Genomic DNA, 26,020 nt, shown 5'->3' with positions numbered 1-26,020 from the left:
CCCTAATTACAGTTACAGTATCCAATCAAGAAAGGAGCTGTCAAACAACTAACACCACCACCGAATTTCCATTTTTACCCTCAGCTTGAAAACGCATGGGTGTGTGTAGGCCCCATTGCTCGCAACTTTACACCTTCTCCTCTCCTTCGCTCTTCCATCCCTTATCATTCAATACTTTAATCTTTTCAAATCAATAAAGAACAAACAAATACATCTATATATTTATATTTATTTATTTGTGGGCCCTGTTCCTCTGGATAATCCTATATTGACCTTTTAAACTTTAGACTATAAATATCTGCAACTAAAATGAGAGATGGTCGACCTTCATCAAATTTCTTAAAAATAAAAACAAAAGGTTAATTTGGTTGGAGAAGCCAACCTTATAAAGTTCACCGTCCCGTTTTTTTTAACACTTAGTATCATTTTTATTTAATTCATAAAATTTTATATAAATATTAAAATATTTTTTACCGATTAGGCCTAACTCAAGTGATAAAACTGAGATACCCAAAGACTTTTATTTGTGAGAGGTCTTGGATTCAATTTTTAGTTTTCTCATTTTTGTGTGGGTAGTGTTCCCACCTTTGTGCGTGCGGGTTGCTTATTAAATTATATATTAATTATATATTAGACACCCTCTTGTAATTCTAAAAAAAATATTAAAATAATTTTTAAATATCTTTTATACATTATACTTTTTCCGTTTACGATAAGTGTGACACATTGAATTCAATATAAATTTTAATAAATTATATTCTTTTAGTGTACAAAGGATTCCACTGTATTAAATACTATTCCCTCCGTCCACTAATTCAAGGCCTACTTTCCTTTTTGGTCCGTCCACCAACTCAAGGCCTATCTATTTTTAGTAAGTTTTTATTCATATTTTAATTGGTGAGACCCAATAAACAATACACTTTTTCTCCATTTAACTAATAAACAATATACTTTGTGGGTCCCTTTCTCCACTCAACCAATAAACAATATATTTTGTGGGTCCCTTTCTCCACCCAACTAATAAAAGTATACTTTTTCTTAAAACTCGTGTTTTGCCTTCTAGGCATTGAATTAGTGGACGGAGGGAGTAATAATGATTGTAGTTAAATTATAAGGATTGATTTTATTTAAAGGTGATGTTTTTGATAAATAATGAGTGATTGTAAGGTTTATTATACATATGAGTGTAGAGCATATTCTAAAGAGAAAAAATATTACACTATTTGTGAATCCCAAATAAGGAAATTATTTCACACTTATCATGGATCAAGAAAATGTTAAATAATAAAATACCATTTCCATTATAAATGCACTCTATTATAAATTTTTATTTAATTTAATTTGCTTGATTTATATTCCATTTAAATGGTGAGATTGCAGAAATCCTACTAATAAGGTAAAAATACTTAATCTTGAAAGTGTTAGTTGTCTATAAATACACGAAGTATGCTAGAATTTTGATTTTTAGCCAACACTATTTTCTTGGTAAGAAAATATATGAATTTCTACTTTTTCAAAATTCGACCAAAATTAGAATTTCAATCATACTTAGTTCTACATTACGTTGAAAATTAATTATATGAAAATTCATATATTAAAATTTAATTTGAATTTATACATCTTGTCCGAAGATGGCTGCTCAGGTAGATTTTGTTTGTTGATATCTGGAGTGATTATCTTACTCTCACCATTTCTATTTTCCTGTGGCGTCTGTTATTTGACCGTCTTCTAGTTGATTCTCGTCTCCAGTCGCGGGGCATTTCCCTTGCTTCCATGTGTGATGTGTCTATGTTGTGTGTCTCCTCAGTTTGAGTCGTGTCTACATGTGTTCCTGTGAAGTGAGGCTACTGTGATTGTCTGAACTCATTTTGACTCTTGGTTTCCTTTTGTGCACACACCTTTTTCACACGAGCACTGATATTTCATATAGACTAGGTCATTGGCGGCGCACTTTCCCTAGGGAGGCCAAAAGACATATTTATTTTCTGATTCCTTGTTTGGACGGAAAAGAATAGCCGTAAGCACATGGCTATTCATTTTCGTGCTTCACATGTGATTTGGCAGGTTACTTATCATCTACGTATACTTGTTGCGACGGGAAACTCACCGATATTCATTGGCGAGGATGTGCTCTGTCGGTTAACTTCATGCCACCACCCCTCCTCCCTCCCCCTCTCCCCCTTCCCCGTGAGGAGGACTCTTTGCTCCACTATGGTGCGCTGGCTCTCTCCGGAATTCCAATGGGTGAAGCTGAACACTGATACGCAGCATGGTGCCGGTGGAGGAGTGGTTTGTGATCACACTAGAGCCCTCCTTACTGCTTTCTGCACCCCCTGTGCTACCACTTCCAGTTTTGAAGCTAAGTTAGCTGCTCTGCTCGAGGGTCTTGGGCCAGCTATTACTTTCTCAGCTCATATCTAGGTTGAGCTAGATGTTGCGTCGATCGTTTTGCTCATATCTGTTGGACATCACGGTTATGCTAGTATCTGTCATACTATTGCCTTGATCTGGCAACTTATTATGTATTGACGGGTCCGTTTCACTCACATCCACCATGAGGAAAATCGGTCTGTTGACTTTATGACGGGTCCTGTTTTACATTATGGTATTTACCATAATTGGTCAAATCATTCCCCAAATTTGTTTATCATATGCTACAAAAATTCTTAAACATGAATATTAGTAACATAGGAGAGCCCTTAAAGGCAGGGCCGTAAATCATAAATCATGTGGGTAATGAACCCACAATAGTTAAAGGTCCACTTACATGCGACATGCGGTTCAACTATCAAAGCAACTAATGAGCAGTTCCATATCATTTATTAATATATGCATTTGATCATGTTCACATGTCTTGAAAAGAAATAAATAATGCTAAATTTCAACAAGCAATAATCATTACCCCTATTTTTTGCATATCCAATTAGTCCAACATGTTCACACTTCGACATTATGCATCAAGTATATAAGAGCATGTAAATATCTTCAAATGAACATATGAATGAAACAAGCAGCCTCTGACTCCCATAATTTTATCAATACCACGTGATCTCCTTAAACTCCCATGTAATATTACATGGGACATCTAATTAGACAAAGATCTCTACGTAAGGTCAATCAACAAACACTCTATAGCATAATAATAATCTATGAATAACATTAGTTCTTACTCGGAATTTTCACCTTCTCAAATTTACTTCAATCACATGAAAAAAAAATGATACGTCCATACTCAGAGAACTACCAGCAAACCCAACAAACCATATGTAAATACGAAGATATTTGATGTGCTTGCAGTCGAAATAAATATTCCAACATTCCAAGGCAGCCAAAGAAATTAGAGAACTTATCTTGTAGAAGGAAGAGACCGATTACCCTGTTCCCCTCGAACCAGGGAGCAGACGAGCGGAGATTCTTCGGTGCTCGGTCGGAGGAGGGCGGAGATTCCCTGGCTGCAGAGGAGCGACAAATCCCTGGCTGCGGAGGAGCGGTGATCCGCTGTTCGCGGAGGGACGAGCGGCGAAAGTTCTTTGGCCCAGATCTGAATTTAGGGATTTCGACCATGGATTTTTATTTCCCCTTTCCTCGTTGAAGATGAACTGGATCTAGGATCATTGCTTGGCTGATAAGTTCCGGCGAGATCTCTCACTGGAGAACACGAACTTTTTAATTGAATATTGAGGCTTCGCGATTTCTATGAGAGAATAATTGATCCGAAATTGGGGATCGAAAGAAGTAAGAGGAATCTCCCCGGAAAGAGCTCAAATCGAAGACTTCATGGCCCCGATTCCGAAAATCGGAAATCCTCTCTCTCGCCTGAATCTGGAAAAATTTTTCTTATTGCGATGAACAGTAGCTTCGATGAACAACGAATCTCACGCCTTAGCTCGATTTTGAGTAATTCAGGCAACACCTATTTCACATTTTGAGTAATTCAAACCAAATTCTTAAAGGTTTCCTCTCGAGCCCTTACCTCATTTGCTCGACTGTTAAAATTCAAGCATACCATCTGTGCCAATCCAGTAAACCAACATACATGTATAAGCTTTTGCAAGAATTTCTAAAGATGCAAACTTTATTCATATACATACACTCTATTCATATACATTTATTTACAAGCATGAATGTTTTTAAAGAAGAAAGAAAAGAATAGATTTGTTTTATATTGGAAGCATCAATGTATTTGAAGGAATAAAAGTCGAGTCTTGAGGATTTGTTGAGGTCAGGACGGCGGCGGCCTGAGAGTCGCCGGCTGTCGGGAACAGGGAATGGGCTGGGGCTGGTCGGAGCTGGTCTAGGTAGAGGTTAGGGCTCCGGCGGGCGGCTCCGGATGCTGCTCGTCGGCGGGAGTCACAGAGAGAATTCCGAGGGAGATAAGAGGGCGGCGATGGTGGCGGCATGTAGCTGCTGCCGTGGGCCAAAGTTCAGCGGAGGGAGGAAGAGCTCGGCGGCCATAGCTGCTGTTGCTCGGCCACGGTTGGAGGTAGAGGAGAGTCGTAGTCGGCGGACGGCGGTGGTGGCCGTCTGTTGTGCTCGCTGGAGACCGAAGAGGGCAGCGGCCGTGGCTCGCTGCGGCCGCCGGAGGTAGAACCGCGGTGGCGGATTTTTGGCGTGAAGAGAGAGAGAGAGAGAGTGAGATGGAAAAGATGCTGCTGCATGTGTGTGTGTGTGTGAGTGTGACCGAGAGAGAGAGTGAATCTGTAGTTGTATGCGTGTGTGTGTGCGGCTGAGGGGGGGAAGAAAAAGGGGGTGGAGTGTAGGGTTGGGCTTTGGGGTGGGTTTGCGAATTGGGCCGAGTATTGGGCCGAGATTTTTGTTTATTTTTGTTTCAGTTGGGCCTTTACTTATTAAATCAGTTGGGCCTTTATTAATTTATTCAATTGGGCTGTGCAGCTTCTTTATTTAAAATGGACTACACTATTTTAATTAATTAGACTTATTAAGTTTGATTAATTATTTTAATTTGCATAATAATATTATATTATTATTATGTGCATATTTTAAGTAAATTACTTATTATATGTTAAGCATGACATGAAATTGCATTTATTTTACAATAAAAGTATTTAATTGGTTTTAATTATAATTCCAATTATTAAAGAAAGTCGAGTAAGAATATTGTTGGTGTTCTTAACTCAAGAGAAATGTTTTTAATTATTTATTCATTAAATTTTGAAAACCCGGCTAAGTGAAGAATAGAATGTTAAGCACTACACCATGACTTAAGATTAGATTCAAGGAGACCTATTAAGAATAGAATTTCTTGTAGGCTTTGTGGACCAAGGGGATTAGCGCTGCTTTCCTAACACAGGTTATGTGATTATGGTCTTCAGGCTTTGCCTAATCAGGTGGGCATTACTTTTACTATACGTATATAGAGATCCCCTGCGTGTCGTAGGCCTCTTATACGAATATATGCATGAGATGATTTTAACTGTTAATTTCAGTTTATTATTATGCCCAAATGATAAATGACTCTTATGAAATGAAAATGAAATGTTCATGAAATGAAATGAAATGTTTATGAAATGATTGACTGCCAAAAATGTTTATGTTTTTATATGTATCCTATCTGTGTTGGTTCGCCAACTTTAAAGGAAATCCAATTGGGATCCTATGCTAGACAAAGGTCGCTAGCTAGGGTTAACGTGTACACTCATGGAGACCGCGAGTCGCTTGCGACCGGTCTTGGCGTCCGTGGTAAGGAGGCCTCCTTCCCGGCGCGTGATAGAAAGGAACAGATATGGATCATATGAAGGAAAATGATCGGCCGATCGACTTTATGAAAATGAAAGAAATATTTTAGTAAGCGCAGGTCTTTCAAGAAAACCCCTGTGTGTTACTGTTATGGCAGTTCAATTTATATATGTATGCATGAATGTATTTTCGGCTATGCCCACTGAGTATTTTTATACTCAGCCCTGCATGTATTTCTAAATGTGCAGGTTGAGCAGTTGATGGAATGGAATGATGTTGAGCGGGTGTTCCTTTGACATTTCAAGAAATGTAACCTTGAGTATACATCTTCATATGTATATCTCACACGTTTTCCGCTGCAAAACACTTTGATTAGGATAACTTTATGTTATGAAATTGTGACACGTGTTATTGGGTAAACCACCTTAATCAGTTCTCATTTATGTGTATGTTTTATAAGTATCCAAATAATCATATATGATCCTAGCATTTTATCTATGAGTGACATTTCCATATACTTTAATGTTAAGTAATTGTCCATTTCCATTTCTTATTGTTCACCCCAAGTCATAACCCCTGTTAACCCGTCATTGGGATAGTGGGCTGTGACAGAGTGGTATCAGAGCGGTTCGTTCGCTCTGGCCCTAGAAACCTTATTCTAAAGAGTCGAGTCTAGTTTGATTCTTTAGACTTACACGGGTTCGTATGGCACCGCTCAACACTCCATTGCATCGTGCTCAATCAAGGAAAGAAGGTAACTGCAGTTTCAACGTTTTAAAGATGTTAATGTTCTAAAATGCTTCATGAATATGTTTATGTGAAGAGCAGGTTATGATGAAATGTTGAATGTTTTGCCTTTCATGGCATATTTTCGCAATCTATGATGTTATGATCAGACGAATGATAGAAAAATTGACATATGTTTTCCCGGAGAACATAGATTGCTATAAGTTGCATGATCACAATTTTAAAAGAACATAGACTACTAGATTAGTAGGATATCTCTACAATCTAGATTCTTAAGGTGATGATGTAGAAGAATGAAAGAGAACTTAGAGCATTTCAGCTCCCTCAAGAAAACAATGATTCTTTTGAACTACAAAGAGGAATGGAAAGATATGTACGAGGTAAAGGAAAAACACAGAATGACGATACGCGACGAATTCAAGGTAAACGTTGCATCAAAGGTTGAACCATAGTCTCTACGTTCAAATGTTCAAGTACGACGGAATATCAAATCGACTTTTGCTACAGGATAGATTTTATGAATAGAGTGTTTTGCCTGTGTACGTATGTCTGTGTGTATATGTCTTAAGAGAGGTTTGGGGTTTGAGATCAATAGGATAGGGAACCTTAAGATAAGTTTAATTGTCATAATGAACTTATGTTTTGTTATGTATAGTATGTTCATGGCCCTTCAAGTTCGGGACGATGTTTCTCGTGTGACTGGGAGGTGATGATGTTGGACCTGGCCAGTCCACATGATCCAAATCTCAGTAGACGTCTTTTGGGTTGAAAACCCATGTGTTTCAACTTTCGGTTGAAAAGCCAGATGGGTTCATACTCGAGGTCATTTTGTTCGACCTAGTAGTTAATCATTTCATACCCTCTGGTCATTCTTTTGATTCTCTTGAACAATTTCTACAACACCTTGTTTTGATGTTGTGTTGAGTTTGAGCCTTGCAACTCGTGAGTTGTCATAATAGATCCCCTTGTTTGATAAGACCAAGAAATGTTAGTCTACCGATGTAGTATACTACCCAAACTATGACTTCATATAATTGTGTCTCATTGTGATTGGTTGAGATTAGTTTTTGTCCTATAAATGATATCGACCACTCATTATGATAGAAATTCAGAGTCCAAGCTAAGACCGTAATATAGTGTTCGAGTACGAGGACTTAAGTTAATTGGTCTATGATAGTTTTAAGATAAATTCATAGGAAAGTGTTATTCATGTGATAGGTAACAAGAAATGGGTTGATGACTATTTTAGTCTTTGGAAAAAAGAATACCCCGTAGATGAGCCCTAGGAATGAGGTAGGAGCAAAATGAACCGCCGAAAAAGGACGAGGGAACTTATTCTCAAGTAAATCTCGTGTATATAAATTGGAATTAGGAATCCAATTGATATGAGGAGAGACCCGAATCTATTCTAGATCGGAAAGTTAAAGTACTAAGGAATAAGTCGATACCCTTAGTAATAGTTCTTTGGAAGCACTATGATCAAGAAAAGGCGATGTGGGAACTCGATTCTAGCATGAATGAGAAGTACCCAGAATTATTTTCTGTGGTACAAATTTCGTGACGAAATTTCTTTTAAAGTGGATAGTATGTCATACCCCGACTTTTAATCCCTGATTAAGGGCTTAATTATTAATAATTAGGATTCGGCATCCATTTATAATAAAAATTGGTTTGATTTATCTGATGTGATTTAATCATTATATATGTGTTTTAATGTGCTTAGTTAAAGGAAAATTTTTATAAATGTGGTGCATAAGTTTTAATTGGTGAGTTAAGTGTATTTATATGAGCCACATGAATTTTAAATTATGCATGAAGTCATGAATTTTATCTAAATTTGATAGTACATGTAACACCCCGTACTTTTCCCTATGTTGTGAGATAGTGTCTTAACACTATTGAGAATACTGAGATGTCAGAGAGATTGACTGTCCTATTAAGAAAATAGGAATAATGAGTTGGAAATAGAGTCGAGAAAGAAAGAGTGAAAAACCTTGATAAAAAAAAAAAAAAAAATCGGTCGGAGAGACGTCTAGTTTGTCTGTGTTTGCCGACTGCTTTGACGTGATATTATGTGAAATTACGTGACTGATTGATTATATGAGTTTTGTTACGTATGTCATTGTGAGCAAGTTATTATGATTTTTATTTGATGACTTTAGCACTTGGAATTTTAATTAAGTTTTCAAAGCAAGTGCAGTTTATTTTTACCGAGAAATCAAAGAATGCCGGTTTATGAAAATTTTTCCAAACAAAATATTTTCAAATCATTTTTCCTATGATGAGGAATATTATAATTGAGTGAGTGCACTAATATTAGTGCCATATTTATTTTAAATATTGGTCACAAGAGTTTTGTAGCATTGCATTAATTAGTAATTAGTCTTTTATGATTTTGTTAATGTAGCTTAATACATGATTTATTCTAGACTACACAACCTTACACACACATGATTATTTTAATCTAATAAGCATGTGATTAATTTCCTTAGCCTTACTTGAAGTGGACGTGTGGTATGAAGATGAAGGGAAGGGATTAGTGTATAGGGGGGGACAAGTATTAAATGGTGAATAGTGTTTGGTCTCCAATCATCCTTCCTAAGCAAGACAAATTCACTTCATTTCTTTCATTTTCTTCACCATTCGGCCACTCTCAATTTCTCTCCCTCTCTTCCGATTTTGCTCCAAAAGATCACCATAGATGAATCACCAAAGCTTCCAAGTTCACATCAAGATCAATTCCTCCACCAAATCAACATAAACACCTTTCAATTCTTGAAGATTTCAAGAGGACCGTGGGGTTTGGTTTGAAGAGTGAGAAAGGAAAACTTTGATCTTTGTTTAATCTTGGGTAAGTGATTCTTATTTTTATAGATCTAGATTGTATGATGTTATATGTGAGTATATGATCATGATTGAGCAAGAAAATCACCCAACTTATTTCTATGAAATTTTCGAAAATTAGGGGCTTGAAACCCTACGAAATTTTGTTGTTTGTTTTCTTGAATTGGCTTGAGTTATATGATGATTGATGATTATTGAGTTAATATATATGAATATCTTGATGATTAGCCATGAGATATAGATTTTTCTATTAGGTTAGTTTACCTAAAATTGGGATGTTGAGATCCTATGGATCAATTGATGTATTGATGATGGATTTGAGTTTATGAGATGATTCAGATGATTAATGATGGATGAGATTGAAGCTTGAGGTTGAGAGGTGAAAAATGAAAAGTGTTAGTTTGAGGAAGAAGATGACATACATGTGTATCTATATGTGATCTTGTTTTATGATGTTGATTTGTGCTAATTGGTAACCTAGGATGTTAGATCTATGATTTGATCAATAGGTTATACATGATTAGTGATATTTTCAAAAGAGTTTAGTTTAATAAAAATTAGGACTTTTTGCCTATGTGTTATTAAAGTGATTTTGGCTTAAGATATATGTATTTGAGCATGATATTAGTGTATAATTATGTTTGAGTAAGTCTTTTGTTGGCTAAGAAAATTTTTGACTTAGTTTAGTTTATATGAGTTTTTGAGTTTTCATATTTTGAGAAGTCGATGATTGATAAAATGAGGTTTAATTGCTTTATGACCATTATGTGAAAGTTTGTCATGTTTTATTAAGAGTTTTATGATGATACATGAAGTTTCATTAGAGTTTAGTACATGATAAAAGGGAATCTATATGTGTATAATGATTTATATGATGAATGAGATCATGTTTGAATAATTGAGTAATTTTGTGCATGAAAATGAAAAGAGAATTTTAATGATGCGTTCATTGAAACGTTTTACTAGAGATTTGAGGTTATGATGTAAGAAGAGAGTCAAGATTTGAGTATGATGAGCATTATAATGTGCTTGAATGTTTGTGAGTGTTATATGTGTTTAAAATGAGCTTTGATGAGTTTCCTTGAAGGAATGTTGAGTTGAGTATTTTAAGAGTTTGAGATGAGATTGTGGTGAATTTCGTAGGCCTACTGACCTACTGTGATCGACGGTTTTTCAATGTTAAAAAGCTTTGAAAATTTTATACCAAGTCTCTACATGAGTATTGAGAACATCGGTAAACTTTCAAATGATTTGGACTTCGTTTACTATTTTTATAAAATACAAAACCGAAACTGCACATTACTACCGAGAGTTTCAGAGAGCAGGGGAAAGAGTCATTCATTTCAGTAGCTTCCTGTGTGATCTAGCTTTCCAAACTTTTATGGTATTAACCTTATTGTGTTAGCTAGATATCCACAAAATTTGAGCCCAGTTTGACAACATTTACTATTTTTCAAAAATCCAAGTTTTCGATTGCTCAAAACTGCCGAATATGGTAGACTGTAGTAAAACAGTCATATCTCCTACAATATTTGGAGTTTTTTTTTACTCTATTTTTTTTTATATGAAAATAGACTCGAAGACCTTTCTTTTGGTATGAGTCTCGAGTCCAGGAGGTGTCGAAGTAAGAACAGGTTAGATTTTGAAGTTGAGTCAGTGTAAAAACAGAGCGTGTTTTGATAATGTTTGATTGTGTTTTCTTATATGCCTTATGTGATTGTGTTGTCTATGTGTTGAATGAGATTGGACGAGCCTTATATGAGAGATAAATCGAGACTTAGTACCATGATTTTCTTGAAACTTATCCTTGAACTTAAGGATTTGAGATGAGTGGAGAGTTTATATAGAGATGAGTAAAGAGATAGAATATGAGATAGAGCATGAGTTAAGGCTTTATGAGTATGGATTTTAAAAGGATTAAAATGTTTTAAATCAATTCCTTTTTAATGGAGTTTAAAATGCTTATTTAAGTCATTTATAAATGAATAATGAGAAATGCGTAAAGAAGTTCGTAAATGAATCGCGGCATGAGATTTTCAATTTCCCTAGTAAACTAAGGAGATATTATGAAGGAACAAGCAATGAACGAGACTCTCACCACCGAGTCACTACAACAATTGGAGAAGGAAAAAGTTCACGCACAAACAAGATATGTACATCACCTCAAGATGGAGGTAAAGAAAAAGGAAATGGAAGGAAAGCACAAGAACTAAACTTAAGGTATAACCCAACCCCAAGGCTAGTAGGCTCAAGTTAAGAGAGTGAATGTTTTGGCTAAAGTGCCAGAAGCTACAGCAAGAATAAAGTTGGAACGCCACCACAATGGAAACTTAGAAACCCCCATTAAATAATCATTTGGAAATGAGAAAATGAGTTTACATGGCAGAAGGAGTGCCATTAATCTTTAAGTGAAAGTTACCAAGATGATGAGAAAAGTTTGATATTAGAATTCCCTAGTCAAATCTGAGAAGGTGACTTAGGACGAAGGAAACAATTAAGGAAGTTCACACTTTACTAAGATGAAGTGGGTGAAAGAATGTTGTTAGGTCCTGAACTGGTCCAACAGATGATTGAGAAAGTCGACCACATCAAGCAAAGAATCAAAGAAACTCAAGATAGACAAAAGTCTTACGCCAATAAACGCCGATCGGAATTAGAATTTAATGTTGGGGATCGAGTTTTCCTCAAAGTCTCTCCCTCAAAGGGAGTTATACGTTTCGGAAAGAGGGGCAAGTTACGACCCCGTTATATAGGACCTTTTGAGATCCTAGATAAGTTAGGTCTTTGTAGCCTATAAGTTGGCTCTGCCACCAAGCATTGTGGATGTATACAATACGTATAGCACCTCGCAATTAAGAAAGCATGTGATTAAGCAAGATAAAGTAGTCCTAGCCAGGACCTAAGTTGTGATGAGAAATCAGTCCAGATACTTGATCGCAAGATTCAAGTTTTACGAGGCAATAATATTGTTCTCGTCATGTAGTGGAACCATCACAGGATGGAAAAGGCCACAAAAGAGATTAATGAAACGAATGACTAGTATCACAAGATAGAATACCAGATATGCAATTCCGAGGACGGAATTTTTATAAGGAGGGAGGAATGTAATACCCCGTTTCCCTGAGTTAAATTTAGAATTTATTTTCGAAATTTAGAAGTAAGATGATTCACGCCGGATATAAAGAAAATGAATTTATTTTTAATTCCAACAAAAATTATTATTTATTAAATTAAATTTTATTAAAAAGAGAAAGAGAAAAAACGAACCAAGAACCCTTGAGTGCACAAACAACAAACTAAGGGCCGAGCCTCATTAAAACCCTTTTTAAGGCAAACCTGGTCGGAAAATCCTTAAAAGGGAAAAAGAGTACTCGTCTAAACAAGGAGCTGTGTGGGAACGGAAGTGAGACAACTTCAGAGATTCCGGCCGAACCATCACCCCTAAGCAGCTCGGTTCCCGAACACATCAAAGCAAACCAACAAAGGAGAACAAGCAAAGAACAAGCAAAAACACAACCAACCAAAAAGGAACCAAAATGAAAACCAGAAATAGCACGACACCAGCCACAACTAGCGAAGCTAAAAGGAAAATCAGCAGACCAAGAAAAACCATGTAAACGGAAGAAGTAGGAACCATCCCAACACCAACAGACAACCGAAACCCCAACGAAGCAACCGCACCAACAAAAATAAATATGATTTACAAACACTAACACCTTAAAGCACCAACAAAAATAAATATGATTTACAAAAACATTTGTAAATTTAGTTATTGAATTTATATGCATTGCATATTTATTTAATTTAGCTTTCAAATATTTTCACGAACTATTTATTTAAGCGAACACTGAACGATTATTACAGTTTTCATAGTACAACCCGGAAGATTTTTATTGTATTTTATTTTATCCTCCCACACCTACCTCTTCCATCAGTCAACTTTAACACCTACCCAATTCCACCCACTCTTTCCACTCACACTTTACACTCACTCTTTCCACTCACACTAAAGCTTGTCTTCCACCCACACTAAAGCTTGTCTGCAAAGCCATATCCTATGCTCAAATCAATTTATTCCTACCTTATTTCACAAAATCTTTCACAATCTCTCTCTCGCAAGTAACAGAATTCAGGAGCAAAAGATAATTTATAGGTGAGCTTTAAACGTGAGTTTCTTCCATTCTTGCTTGGTTCATCTTACAAATTGATGGAAACAATATCTACAAATTCTATCTTTTCCTATAGCTCCATTTAAGGAATATCAGTAGCAGTGATTCCAACAACCAAGCAAATCCAGATTCAGGCAACACCTATTTCACATTTTGAGTAATTCAAACCAAATTCTTAAAGGTTTCCTCTCGAGCCCTTACCTCATTTGCTCGACTGTTAAAATTCAAGCATACCATCTGTGCCAATCCAGTAAACCAACATACATGTATAAGCTTTTGCAAGAATTTCTAAAGATGCAAACTTTATTCATATGCATACACTCTATTCATATACATTTATTTACAAGCATGAATGTTTTTAAAGAAGAAAGAAAAGAATAGATTTGTTTTATATTGGAAGCATCAATGTATTTGAAGGAATAAAAGTCGAGTCTTGAGGATTTGTTGAGGTCAGGACGGCGGCGGCCTGAGAGTCGCCGGCTGTCGGGAACAGGGAATGGGCTGGGGCTGGTCGGAGCTGGTCTAGGTAGAGGTTAGGGCTCCGGCGGGCGGCTCCGGATGCTGCTCGTCGGCGGGAGTCACAGAGAGAATTCCGAGGGAGATGAGAGGGCGGCGATGGTGGCGGCATGTAGCTGCTGCCGTGGGCCAAAGTTCAGCGGAGGGAGGCAGAGCTCGGCGGCCATAGCTGCTGTTGCTCGGCCACGGTCGGAGGTAGAGGAGAGTCGTAGTCGGCGGACGGCGGTGGTGGCCGTCTGTTGTGCTCGCTGGAGACCGAAGAGGGCAGCGGCCGTGGCTCGCTGCGGCCGCCGGAGGTAGAACCGCGGTGGCGCATTTTTGGCGTGAAGAGAGAGAGAGAGAGTGAGATGGAAAAGATGCTGCTGCATGTGTGTGTGTGTGTGAGTGTGACCGAGAGAGAGAGTGAATCTGTAGTTGTATGCGTGTGTGTGTGCGGCTGAGGGGGGGAAGAAAAAGGGGGTGGAGTGTAGGGTTGGGCTTTGGGGTGGGTTTGCGAATTGGGCCGAGTATTGGGCCGAGATTTTTGTTTATTTTTGTTTCAGTTGGGCCTTTACTTATTAAATCAGTTGGGCCTTTATTAATTTATTCAATTGGGCTGTGCAGCTTCTTTATTTAAAATGGACTACACTATTTTAATTAATTAGACTTATTAAGTTTGATTAATTATTTTAATTTGCATAATAATATTATATTATTATTATGTGCATATTTTAAGTAAATTACTTATTATATGTTAAGCATGACATGAAATTGCATTTATTTTACAATAAAAGTATTTAATTGGTTTTAATTATAATTCCAATTATTAAAGAAAGTCGAGTAAGAATATTGTTGGTGTTCTTAACTCAAGAGAAATGTTTTTAATTATTTATTCATTAAATTTTGAAAACCCGGCTAAGTGAATAATAGAATGTTAAGCACTACACCATGACTTAAGATTAGATTCAAGGAGACCTATTAAGAATAGAATTTCTTGTAGGCTTTGTGGACCAATGGGATTAGCGCTGCTTTCCTAACACAGGTTATGTGATTATGGTCTTCAGGCTTTGCCTAATCAGGTGGGCATTACTTTTACTATACGTATATAGAGATCCCCTGCGTGTCGTAGGCCTCTTATACGAATATATGCATGAGATGATTTTAACTGTTAATTTCAGTTTATTATTATGCCCAAATGATAAATGACTCTTATGAAATGAAAATGAAATGTTCATGAAATGAAATGAAATGTTTATGAAATGATTGACTGCCAAAAATGTTTATGTTTTTATATGTATCCTATCTGTGTTGGTTCGCCAACTTTAAAGGAAATCCAATTGGGATCCTATGCTAGACAAAGGTCGCTAGCTAGGGTTAACGTGTACACTCATGGAGACCGCGAGTCGCTTGCGACCGGTCTTGGCGTCCGTGGTAAGGAGGCCTCCTTCCCGACGCGTGATAGAAAGGAACAGATATGGATCATATGAAGGAAAATGATCGGCCGATCGACTTTATGAAAATGAAAGAAATATTTTAGTAAGCGCAGGTCTTTCAAGAAAACCCCTGTGTGTTACTGTTATGGCAGTTCAATTTATATATGTATGCATGAATGTATTTTCGGCTATGCCCACTGAGTATTTTTATACTCAGCCCTGCATGTATTTCTAAATGTGCAGGTTGAGCAGTTGATGGAATGGAATGATGTTGAGCGGGTGTTCCTTTGACATTTCAAGAAATGTAACCTTGAGTATACATCTTCATATGTATATCTCACACGTTTTCCGCTGCAAAACACTTTGATTAGGATAACTTTATGTTATGAAATTGTGACACGTGTTATTGGGTAAACCACCTTAATCAGTTCTCATTTATGTGTATGTTTTATAAGTATCCAAATAATCATATATGATCCTAGCATTTTATCTATGAGTGACATTTCCATATACTTTAATGTTAAGTAATTGTCCATTTCCATTTCTTATTGTTCACCCCAAGTCATAACCCCTGTTAACCCGTCATTGGGATAGTGGGCTGTGACACGGCGCCAGTTGGTGAAACGAGAAACCAACACCTAAACTAGAAAGCAGTAAACGACACCGGATTTACGTGGTTCGGTCGAGAAGACCTACGTCCACGGGGTGTTGGGGATTTTTTCACTATACTTCGAGAGAATTACATTTTACAAGAGATGAATGAGTAAAAAATGAGATGATCCCCTCTAACCCACTACTAAGTCTCTATTTATAAGCATGTAAATAAGCCCTATGGCCTCAAGCCCATTTACTAAGATAACTGGGCTTAAGCCCCTTTAATACATTGACCTTGGTCTGAATCGCCTATGCTTGCTTGACTACGCCGGAAGCTCTATTATTTCTTTTATTATCCCAAATCTCCAATTAAACCTGCACTGGTTAGCTTAATAATAATAATACTAATCATAAGCATAAATAGAAATGTTCTCATTATATAGTGCACAGCGCTGGTGCATATTTCAGTCCTCATCACATACTATTGCCTTGATCCGGCAACTTATTATGTATTGACGGGTCCGTTTCACTCACATCCACCATGAGGAAAATCGGTCTGTTGACTTTATGGCGAGGAGAGTGCATTAGGCCCAGACGTTGACTATTTTCGATTATTTTTTCACTCCTCGTTATTTTCTTACTCTAATTAGGATGAACCAGCTTGATTATCCTAACTTTAAATTCAAATTTCATATTGATAGTTAGTTTGCTTTTGGTTTGTTTTCTTTTTTTTATGTTTTTTTTGGTCCTCTGGATGTGGTTACTTTTGGGTTACCTATGTGTATAATTTTGATTTGTTTGATTTTTGTTTCTCCATGTGATTTCTGTTGACGTTGTCACTTTTGGACAACGTTGTGTATGAGATACTGATTGATATTTTATCTACGGATTGAGGATTTGCCTAACCTCTTATCCTTCATATTGTTTTTTTTTTTTAATTAATTTGCATGCCAAGACTCATCTATTTGCCAGAACCGATCAATTCTCCAAATTTAAAAGGAATTTTGACATGTAGTCAACGGAAGTTCTTATGAATTGTCAAGTAAAATTATTTTTCGGTTTCATTTAAGTGTGAGTGTAATTGTAATTTGGGCCTTGCTTCCAAAATTTGAAAGTTTATGTATTTTTTTATTTAAAAAATAATATCAAATAAAAATCACTATAATTCAAATATATTTTATGTATTTATCAATAATTAACCTATCATAAAAGATAGATATATTTTTTTGAAGTAGGTATCAGAATACAATCAAATATTCAACTCGCACGCAGGCGAAACTTCAACACCACCCAACAATGAGAAAATATCACTGCATGTAGGCGAGACCCAGGCGAAAAATGCACGCACCTCATGCAGACGGCGTGTGGGACCTCAACACCCAACACCACCCAATAGTGGGAAAATATCACCTGATGTAGGCGAGACCCAGGTGAGAAATGCACGCACTGCATGCAAACGGCGTGTGAGACCTTAACACCAAACACCGCATGCAGGCGAGACCCAGGCGAGAAATGCCCTGCGTGTGGGATCTCATGAACACCAAACAATACAACACAATACTGCATGCAGGCGAGAACACAACACCACTTAAAGTGGAAAAATATCACCGCACATAGGCCGGATTGAACCCAAAACCTCTCATAAAGGAGAGTCTTTGAATGCCTCAGCTTTGCCACTAAAGTAAGGCCTCATTGGCTAAGAAAAAAAATAGACATTTCTAAATACATATAATTTTGTGATTGGATAGTTGAATAAATTGCCAAAATCAGACAAGGCCGGGCTAATATAAATATTGAGGATGTGAAAAAAGAAAGAAAAATTAATTAAAGATTAAAAAATGAATGATTCAACTATTGAACTATTGATATGATGGTGATACACAAAACCTTTATCACGCATCTATATACTCCCTCCGTCCACGAAATGAGTACTCATATTTCCTTTTTGGCAAGTGTACCCCACACATCTCTTTAATTAATACACTAGAAAAGTGGGACCCTTAAACTATTCACACTACACTCCATATATTTCTTAAAACCCGTGCCGTCCACAAATGGGTACTCATTTCGTGGACGGAGGGAGTAATATATAAGACGTATATTTTTTAGAAATAGCCTATAGGCCCCGTTCGGTTTCACATATTAAATAAGATAATGAGCTATATATAACTAAGAGGGTGTTTGGCTGAGCTTATAAGCTCCTAAAAACAGCTTATAAGTTGTTTTGAGGAGCTTATAAGCTCCTTCAAAGTGTTTGGCAAAATAAGCTCCTAAGCAGCTTATAAGCTCCAAGAGCTTATAAGCTCCTAAAAAAATAAGTTCCTCTACCCCAACTTATTTTTTTATAATCTCATATGCAACAATTATTTTATAAATATTTTTCAACTATAATTTATTATTTTCATCATTAATCATTTAAGTTCATTTCTCTTCGATTTTCTCTCTCTAAAAAAATATTTTTTCTCTCTAGCAAAAAATTCTCTCTCTAGCTTATAAACTCAATTATCGAAACACTTTGACAACTTATAAGCTCTTAAAAATTACATCTTATAAGCTCTTGAAACATCTTATAAGCTCCAAGAGCTTATAAGCTCTTTAAAATAAGCTTAGCCAAACACCCTCTAAGTCTTATGTTTGGTTTATTAGATTTAATTATGCCAGGCCCAAGACTAATCATATGATTATTGATCGGAGCCTACCCCCTGCGACTAAAAGAAGTCTTGGACAATAAATACATTTTTGTCCTTAGAAATATTACATTGCAGAATCTTTGGGGTTAGACTTATTTACTATTTTTCAATGCCAACTTTTCTATTTTGAAACTAATATATTTATTTATTTATTTATTTATTTTTTTTGATCGGGCAAAGTCATGTTAGATGTTAGTAGTTAGTTCTCCATCCACTCCAAGAACCACCTTATCTCTCCATTCACCAAATCCACCTTATATCACCAATCTCCAATTCGCTCCCAAGAGGGATCGAACTCGGGTCACTTCACTTAAGTGAGGACCTGGTGGCCAGTGGGCTAAGCCCCCTGGTTAAACTAATATATTTATAATTTATAATTTAATTTAATTATTTTGTACCAAAATATTTTTCAAGTTAAAACAAAAAATTCGGATGTGAAATTCATAAATTAACGCATTATACACATTTTTGGGAGATATATTACATAGGGGTATATCAGTAAAACTACAATAAATTGGTTTAGTATAATCTTGTAAACCGAACATGATTGCAAGATTGTATAACAATTGACACTCCAACCGAACAACTTTTTTTAGCCATGATTTAGTCTTGGTTTATCTCATACTATATCTCATTGTTATCTTATCTAACAAACCGAACGGGCCCTATGTAAATGAAAATAGTAAGATATGATTGATGATAAATAAACATTTTTTTTTTCACTAAAATGAGTTATTTAAGTTAACGTTGTTTAATTCATATAAAATTGAAATTGCGAGATTTAAAAAAAAATAGCCTTGAGAATAAAAATAATTAATGCTTGTTTATTAAGATGGATTGGAATTTTAGAATATCGCCTCCATCTTTTAAAAGTGAAGAAATTATTATAATAAAAATAAAAATATTTAATTATGTATCTTATCAATTATACAAAATAAACACCTCTTATATAAATTTCTTTTATTCTTATTTATATATTTGAGATTGTTAAATAGTGTCTGCTTGCTAACTCTTAAAATTTTGAAGAGACATTCTCCTGTGCAATCGGTTGCACCGTGCAACTGGTTTCTGAATGACATTACTTCAACATGCAAATGACACTTAAAGATCTTTAAATATTATTTGTATGTATAAATAGTGTCATTCAGAAATATTCAAGTGTCATTTCCTGAATGAAGTAGTGTTATTTTGAAAATCAGTTGCACGGTGCAACCGGTTGCACAGAAGTATTTGTGAAATTTGAGAAGTCTTAAGATTATGATAGTTAACTTGTGGGATTGTGTAATACTTTAGATTAATGTTTATCTATAAATTGGGCAAAAGACCTTTTAGTAAAGATAATAGGTTTTTTTTTTTTTTTTTTTTTTCCGAGGATGAAAAATATCTATATGCAATGATCGGATTAGGCGGCGTAAGAACTAAAAAGAAATTTGTAATTCATTTATCAGAATTTGTCACAAATATAGACCGTAAAATTCACTATGTATCGAGTCTTGGTTTTTCAATTTGAAATACTGGTCACGAGTTATGTGGCTGTTACTTGTAAAATAAATATTCGAAGCAATCACACACAAACTTATGTTATTACGAGTAAATAATGGAGTAGTTGTGTTTTCTTTTTCTTTTCTTTTTTTCCTTTTTGAGAAGAGTAGTAGTGTTTTCTTGACATAACGTGTAAATAATACAATGGTTTAATATTGTATCTGAAGTAAAACTGAACGATGCAATTAGCGAAAATATACACATTTAACTTCGTACTAAAAAAATTTGAATTAAATATCCATATTTTTATTTGTAATCATATTTGACCTGTTTATTTTATCTTCTTTTATACAAGCATCCGAACTTCCATTAATTTAAATTAAGTCCTTATCCATTTTTTTAGAAAAACATTGAATTAAAATCTAACTTTTACAGAAATAAAATAACCCAAATTTAAGGTAAATGAAGTAGTAGAATACAATTTATATATTAGAAAAATGTGAGTGGATTAATAGAAAAGGAAAAACAGCTGGAGTAAGGAAGAAATATAAAAAGAGGCGAAAGTGGACGCAAAACCTTCCCCAAAATAATTAATAATCGCCTCGACTCGACCTTTTCTCTAACTCTCTCTCTCCTTGAATGGAGGCCCCACCACCACTCCTCTCCGCCGCTCCTCCCGCCCCCGCCGCCGCCTCCACGGTGGCCGTTTACGCGGATTCTGTCGACTCATCGCCCCGCTCCCGCCACACCGATTCCTGGGACACCGAGCCGCCGCCGCCGCAACCGCCGCAGAAGCTCCGCCTCATGTGCAGCTATGGCGGCCACATAGTCCCCCGCCCCCACGACAAGTCCCTGTGCTACATCGGCGGCGACACCCGCATCATCGTCATCGACCGCCACACCTCCCTCTCCGACCTCCGCCACCGCCTCTCCAAAACCCTCCTCAACAACCAATTGTTCTCGCTCAAATACCAGCTCCCAAGCGAGGATTTGGATTCCTTAATCTCGGTCACCACCGATGAGGATCTTGAGAACATGGTGGAGGAGTACGACCGCCTCAATAATCCCGGCGGGATGAAGCCCGGTCGCCTCCGCCTCTTCCTCTTCCCCCAATCGTCCGCGAATATCGAACAGCTCCTCGTCGAGACGGCGTCGACTAAATCGGACGACTGGTTCTTCAACGCTCTCAACGGCAAGGCCAGCACGCTGTCGGCGGCGGCGAGTGATCGTGGTTTCTCGGAGTCTTCTTCGGTTAATTGTCTCCTCGGATTGGACGATGAATCGGTGGGGAAGGCGACGGCCGCCGGAAAAGATGCGGAGGGTCAAATTGAGGGGCCGAAAGTTGGGGGAAATGGAAACAGTGGGACGAATCAGGATGTGCACTCCGTGCCCGATTCTCCAATGCTGGAAACGACGTCGTCGTTTGGGTCCACTTCGAGCTCCCCATCGGTGGCCAATTTGCCGCCGATTAGGGTTCATCTTGACGAGAATCCGAAGATGGGAGCGTTGGGAATTGAGGATCAGTTTCAGCAGATGACTGTGGGGGTGGCGGCTAATGTTAATTTTGCGGTCACTCCAAAGACGGAGGAGGGAGGGGGTTTCATGGCGGCCGGCGTCGCCGCCGGTGCGGTGGTTGCTGGGGTGCCGATGGTGGTTGGTGGCGATCCCCCCAATCGGGTAATTTCAGACGATGAGAGATCAGATCCTGGTGGCTACAGGAGGGTACAACAAATCCAGCCGCAGGTACAAGCACAAATGCAGCTCCAGCAGCAGCAGCAGCAGCAGATTTCTCAGGCTCAGTTTCAGCAGAAACAAAGTGGTGGCTTTGAATTGGCTTCTCCAGATTCCGTTTCGAGGTGCGCCGTTTAATGAATTTGTGATAATTCTTTAATACGTGATCCTAGTTTCGTAGAATTGATGTTCTTGAATTCTGCAAGTACATTTGCATAGATAATCTGAATTTGGGTTTTTTGATGATCTGATTCGACAGTGAAGGAAGTATAAAAAATCCATTATCTAGGCAGAGACAACCTGTGTATCAAGAACAAATCATACAAATTCAATCTGGAAACAATATGGTTGCTGCTAATCCGGCTGATCTGAAATCTGGTGATCAAAATGCTAATAAGATTCAGATGCAGCAACAAGTTCAAGAGTCTGGTTATGTTATATCGAACCAATATGATCAGAATCACCCTCAAATGCATCATCCCCAACAATTTGTTCATTCTGGTAACCAGTATATACCCGCTGGAGCAATGCCCTATGCATCATATTACTCCGTTTATCCTTCCCAGCAGCAGCAACACCATCAACACCAGCCCGTGCTCGACCAGCAGCAGTTCTACTTCGTCCCTGCTAGACAGCCCCAAGCTTATAACATGCCTGTACAGCAACAAGGTTATAGCGAAATGGCGCCAAATGCCCCTTCCAGTCGCCCTCAGGCGTCTCCTGCTGCTGCAGTCGCCCCTCATGTAGCTTACAGCCAGCAAGTAAATGCGCCTTCCTCCAAACCCGAGATGGCTGCAGGAGTGTACAGAACGGCAGCTGGAGCAGCTCAGCATATGGTGCAAGTCCCATCTAGCCAGCAACATCAACCTCAATATGTGGGGTTCACTCAGATTCATCATCCCTCTCAAATGATGGCTCCTTCTTCAGCATCCAATGCTGCTTATACGTATGAATTTACTGATCCGGCACAGACTCAAATGTATTATACTCAGGCTATGCCACCACAGTTCTCTGCTCAGTACCAGACCATGACATCAGCCCCTCAAGGCATTTCACCTGATGCTTCGTCTCAGGCTTCCTCGGAGAACATGAAGCAGCAAGTTAGGACTATGCAGCAATGACGAAAGGTATGTTTGGGCTACTGATGAAAAATTTTGCAGCAGTGGGTTTGAGTTGTCTTTGGAGTTTATATTACAGTGTCAAGTCTTACTATTCTTATTATTGGTTTGTGGTATGTAAGTTCATTAGGTAATAAGGACCTCGAATTTTTCTTCTTCTATTTATATTGTGTCTGCCATTGCTGTTATGGGTGGTGTCTTATATCATACTGTAAAAGTCGAACATCAAAAGTTACGTGATCAACCTATATAGCACTTGTTGAATAAATATCAGAAAACGTATATGAAACTTTGGACCAATTCATAAATTTACTCTATTTGGTATCTAAGCTCAGGCTTTTATTGATTGCAATCATGCTTCAAGTACGTTAAGACATACATGTTCTTGCATGAATCTGCTATATGAAGCTTCAGTTAGGTGATGCTTAAGGTTCCTATTGGCTATTACATTTCAGATTCTGTAGTTTTACCATAATTGTCATATGTCTTTGTAGCAGATCTTAACTTCAACGATGGGTTTGGTACCTGCTTCTATGCGTTGTTATGGTGCAGTTGTATTATCTGTGTTATTCCATATATTCTATTAGCTGGAGTGGCTTATCTCACAGATCATGCCTTGGTTGCATATTTCATGTGCTAACAAATGAACGTTTGCTTGAAAGCATGTCCTTAGATAATACTATATCTTCAATCACTGGCAACCAAGATTTTTGTAGGTTTGTGCTTTCCCCAATCCTTTTTTAATGTTCATGAGATTCTCTATTTTAATCTGCGTTGCATTTTTCTGTTCCCACACCCCACATATTATTAAAATAGAAAATGAAACTTCTTTTGAAATAGTAGACGGTTTTGAGTTGGACTGTTTATATCCTTCTCAAAATGCATATTGTTTTCTAACAAGAGATTATTTCCCTCTTGTTCAGAACATCTTATGTTTCTGTTCAAATGCTTTGTTTTCTTGTTTGGTTTGCCTTTCTCTGTTAATCCATGAGTTTTTATTTGAACAGAACTGACTGTGGATTAAATTGGTATCTTGACCATTTTTTTAATCTCTGAATTTCATGTGATTTTCAGATGCCTTGTGTGTTTACCTAATTATATAGGGATTAGCAAATGCGGTTTTATAGGTACCAGGAATTTGTAATATCTTATGTTGAGAGAGAGAGAGAGAGAGAGAGAGAAAATAAAAAAGCACCAATGCTCGCAACTTGATTTTAAAATAACACAGAATTTTAGTTTCATTTCCAGCTATCTGCTCCTTTATACAATAAAAAAGAATATTTCAAAAGATTCTTCTTTAATTAGTCTATTCTTATTATGAAGTGATTTTTTTTAAGTTACGCATAATAAATATTATATGATTGATTATAATAATAATGCATACTTGTAAAAAAAAATAGCAACAATGAACAATGGCGATCTATTACTAGCGTAAGAGCACCCGCATCGCGGGTACTCGAGTGAGTACTCGAGGAGAGGAGCGGCTTCGAGGAGTGCGATGCGGGGGGAGGTCCTCGAGGAGTACCCGAGTTATCGGGTATCCTCGAGAAGGCGCGTGCTCTGCACGCGCCAGAAATAAAAAAAAAAATTATTATTTTCAACGGCTTTTTCGACTGTTTTTCAATTATTTTTTTTTCCCCAACGGCTCTTTCGTCCGTTTTTCAATTTTCCTTTTTTTTTTTTTTATCTTCTTTTCTCTCTATAAATATTACTTCTCCCTACAACTCATTCACCTACAATTCATTCATCACAACTCACTTTCATTCATCACAACTCATTCCTTCTCCCTCCTACAATTTTTCTTCCAAAATATCATATTCGTTCTTCCAAAAATGTCGTCACCTGAACATGATTCTTCGCCCAATTCCGACGAAGTCGCTGAAAAGTTCATGGAGTTGGTTGAGTTGCAGAAACAAGTGCTTCAATCATACTGCCCCCAACCGGCGCCGGAGCCGGCGCGTGCGAAACGTCTCCGATCATACGTCCACCGTGATCGTGAAGAGGCCCATGTACGTCTTATGCAAGACTACTTCGTCGACAATCCAACGTACGGCCCTACTTTTTCCGGCGTCGATTTCGCATGCAGAAGGAGCTCTTCTTGCGCATCGTCGAGGCTGTTCAATGTGAAGATATTTACTTTCATATGAGCACTGAAGCACTCGGTCGAGATTCTCTTTCTCCTTTGCAGAAATGCACGTCGGCTATCCGCCAATTAGCCACCGGGGTTAGTGCGGATGTGTTCGATGAGTATCTCAAAGTGGCGGACTCAACAGGTCGTCTATGCCTAAAGAAGTTCTGCAAGGCGGTCATACGGGCTTTTGGAGCCCATTACCTGCGCCGTCCAACGCCAACAGACGTGCAACGCCTACTCCGAATGCACGAGGCGAGACATGGTTTTCCCGGGATGCTCGGGAGCTTAGACTGCATGCATTGGGCGTGGAAGAACTGCCCAAAGGCGTGGCACGGCGCATACACACGCGGGGATCAGGGAGAGCCCACCTTGATATTGGAGGCCGTTGCCTCTTTCGATTTGTGGATTTGGCACGCCTTCTTCGGCGTCGCTGGTTCAAACAACGACATCAATGTGCTGAATCAGTCTCCTCTCTTCTCCGACGTCTTAGGAGGAACTGCGGCGCCGGTGGCCTTTCATGCCAACCAGCGCGAATACCGGATGGACTACTATTTGTGTGACGGCATATATCCGGAGTGGCGTTGCTTCGTGAAGAGTCCATCAATGACAACAAATCCGAAGGAGGCAAGGTTCAAGAAGATGCAAGAATCGGCACGGAAAGATGTGGAACGCGCCTTCGGAGTCCTTCAAGCTCGGTGGGGAATCATTCGAAGTCCGGCGCGCAATTGGTACGTAGAGCACTTGAAGGACATCATGTTGTGTTGCATCATTCTCCACAACATGATTGTGGAGCACGAAGGTGAAGCGGCTGCCAACTAGAGAGATGATGACGGGGCGTCTAGCAGTGGTTCGACGGAGAGTGCTGGACAAACACCGGTGTCCTTCGAGG

The 26,020-nt window shown here is 37.9% G+C and overlaps 1 protein-coding gene and 2 long non-coding RNA genes across 3 annotated transcripts; all 3 read left to right on the top strand.

Annotated features, from left to right (window-relative positions):
• Nucleotides 1–5,267: 5,267 nt before the first annotated feature.
• Nucleotides 5,268–6,226, top strand: LOC130986472 (uncharacterized). Its single transcript, XR_009089275.1, has 2 exons — nucleotides 5,268–5,348; nucleotides 5,946–6,226. It is a non-coding gene; the product is annotated as an uncharacterized LOC130986472 (long non-coding RNA).
• Nucleotides 6,227–8,591: 2,365 nt separating this feature from the next.
• On the top strand, nucleotides 8,592–15,909 carry LOC130986471 (uncharacterized). The gene is made up of 2 exons (XR_009089274.1): nucleotides 8,592–9,295; nucleotides 15,629–15,909. It is a non-coding gene; the product is annotated as an uncharacterized LOC130986471 (long non-coding RNA).
• A 4,759-nt stretch (nucleotides 15,910–20,668) lies between these two features.
• Nucleotides 20,669–23,312, top strand: LOC130986459 (uncharacterized). Its single transcript, XM_057909872.1, has 2 exons — nucleotides 20,669–22,007; nucleotides 22,142–23,312. The coding sequence occupies exons 1-2, from the start codon at nucleotides 20,791–20,793 to the stop codon at nucleotides 23,001–23,003; spliced, it is 2,079 nt and encodes a 692-aa protein (XP_057765855.1). The 5' UTR covers nucleotides 20,669–20,790; the 3' UTR covers nucleotides 23,004–23,312.
• Nucleotides 23,313–26,020: the final 2,708 nt, after the last annotated feature.

The sequence above is a fragment of the Salvia miltiorrhiza genome, chromosome 5, assembly GCF_028751815.1.
Source record: "Salvia miltiorrhiza cultivar Shanhuang (shh) chromosome 5, IMPLAD_Smil_shh, whole genome shotgun sequence".
Classification (NCBI taxonomy): Eukaryota; Viridiplantae; Streptophyta; class Magnoliopsida; order Lamiales; family Lamiaceae; genus Salvia; species Salvia miltiorrhiza.
Note: the sequence above shows the minus strand (reverse complement) of the source record. Positions and strands in the feature narration are given on the sequence as shown.

What these genes read in the sequence shown, in the direction of transcription:
- LOC130986459 (XM_057909872.1), top strand. Translation starts at nt 20,791, where the DNA reads ATGGAGGCCCCACCACCACTCCTCTCCGCCGCTCCTCCCGCCCCCGCC. An exon ending in TCTCCAGATTCCGTTTCGAG is followed by an intron (nt 22,008 to 22,141) that starts GTGCGCCGTTTA and finishes CTGATTCGACAG; the next exon opens with TGAAGGAAGTATAAAAAATC.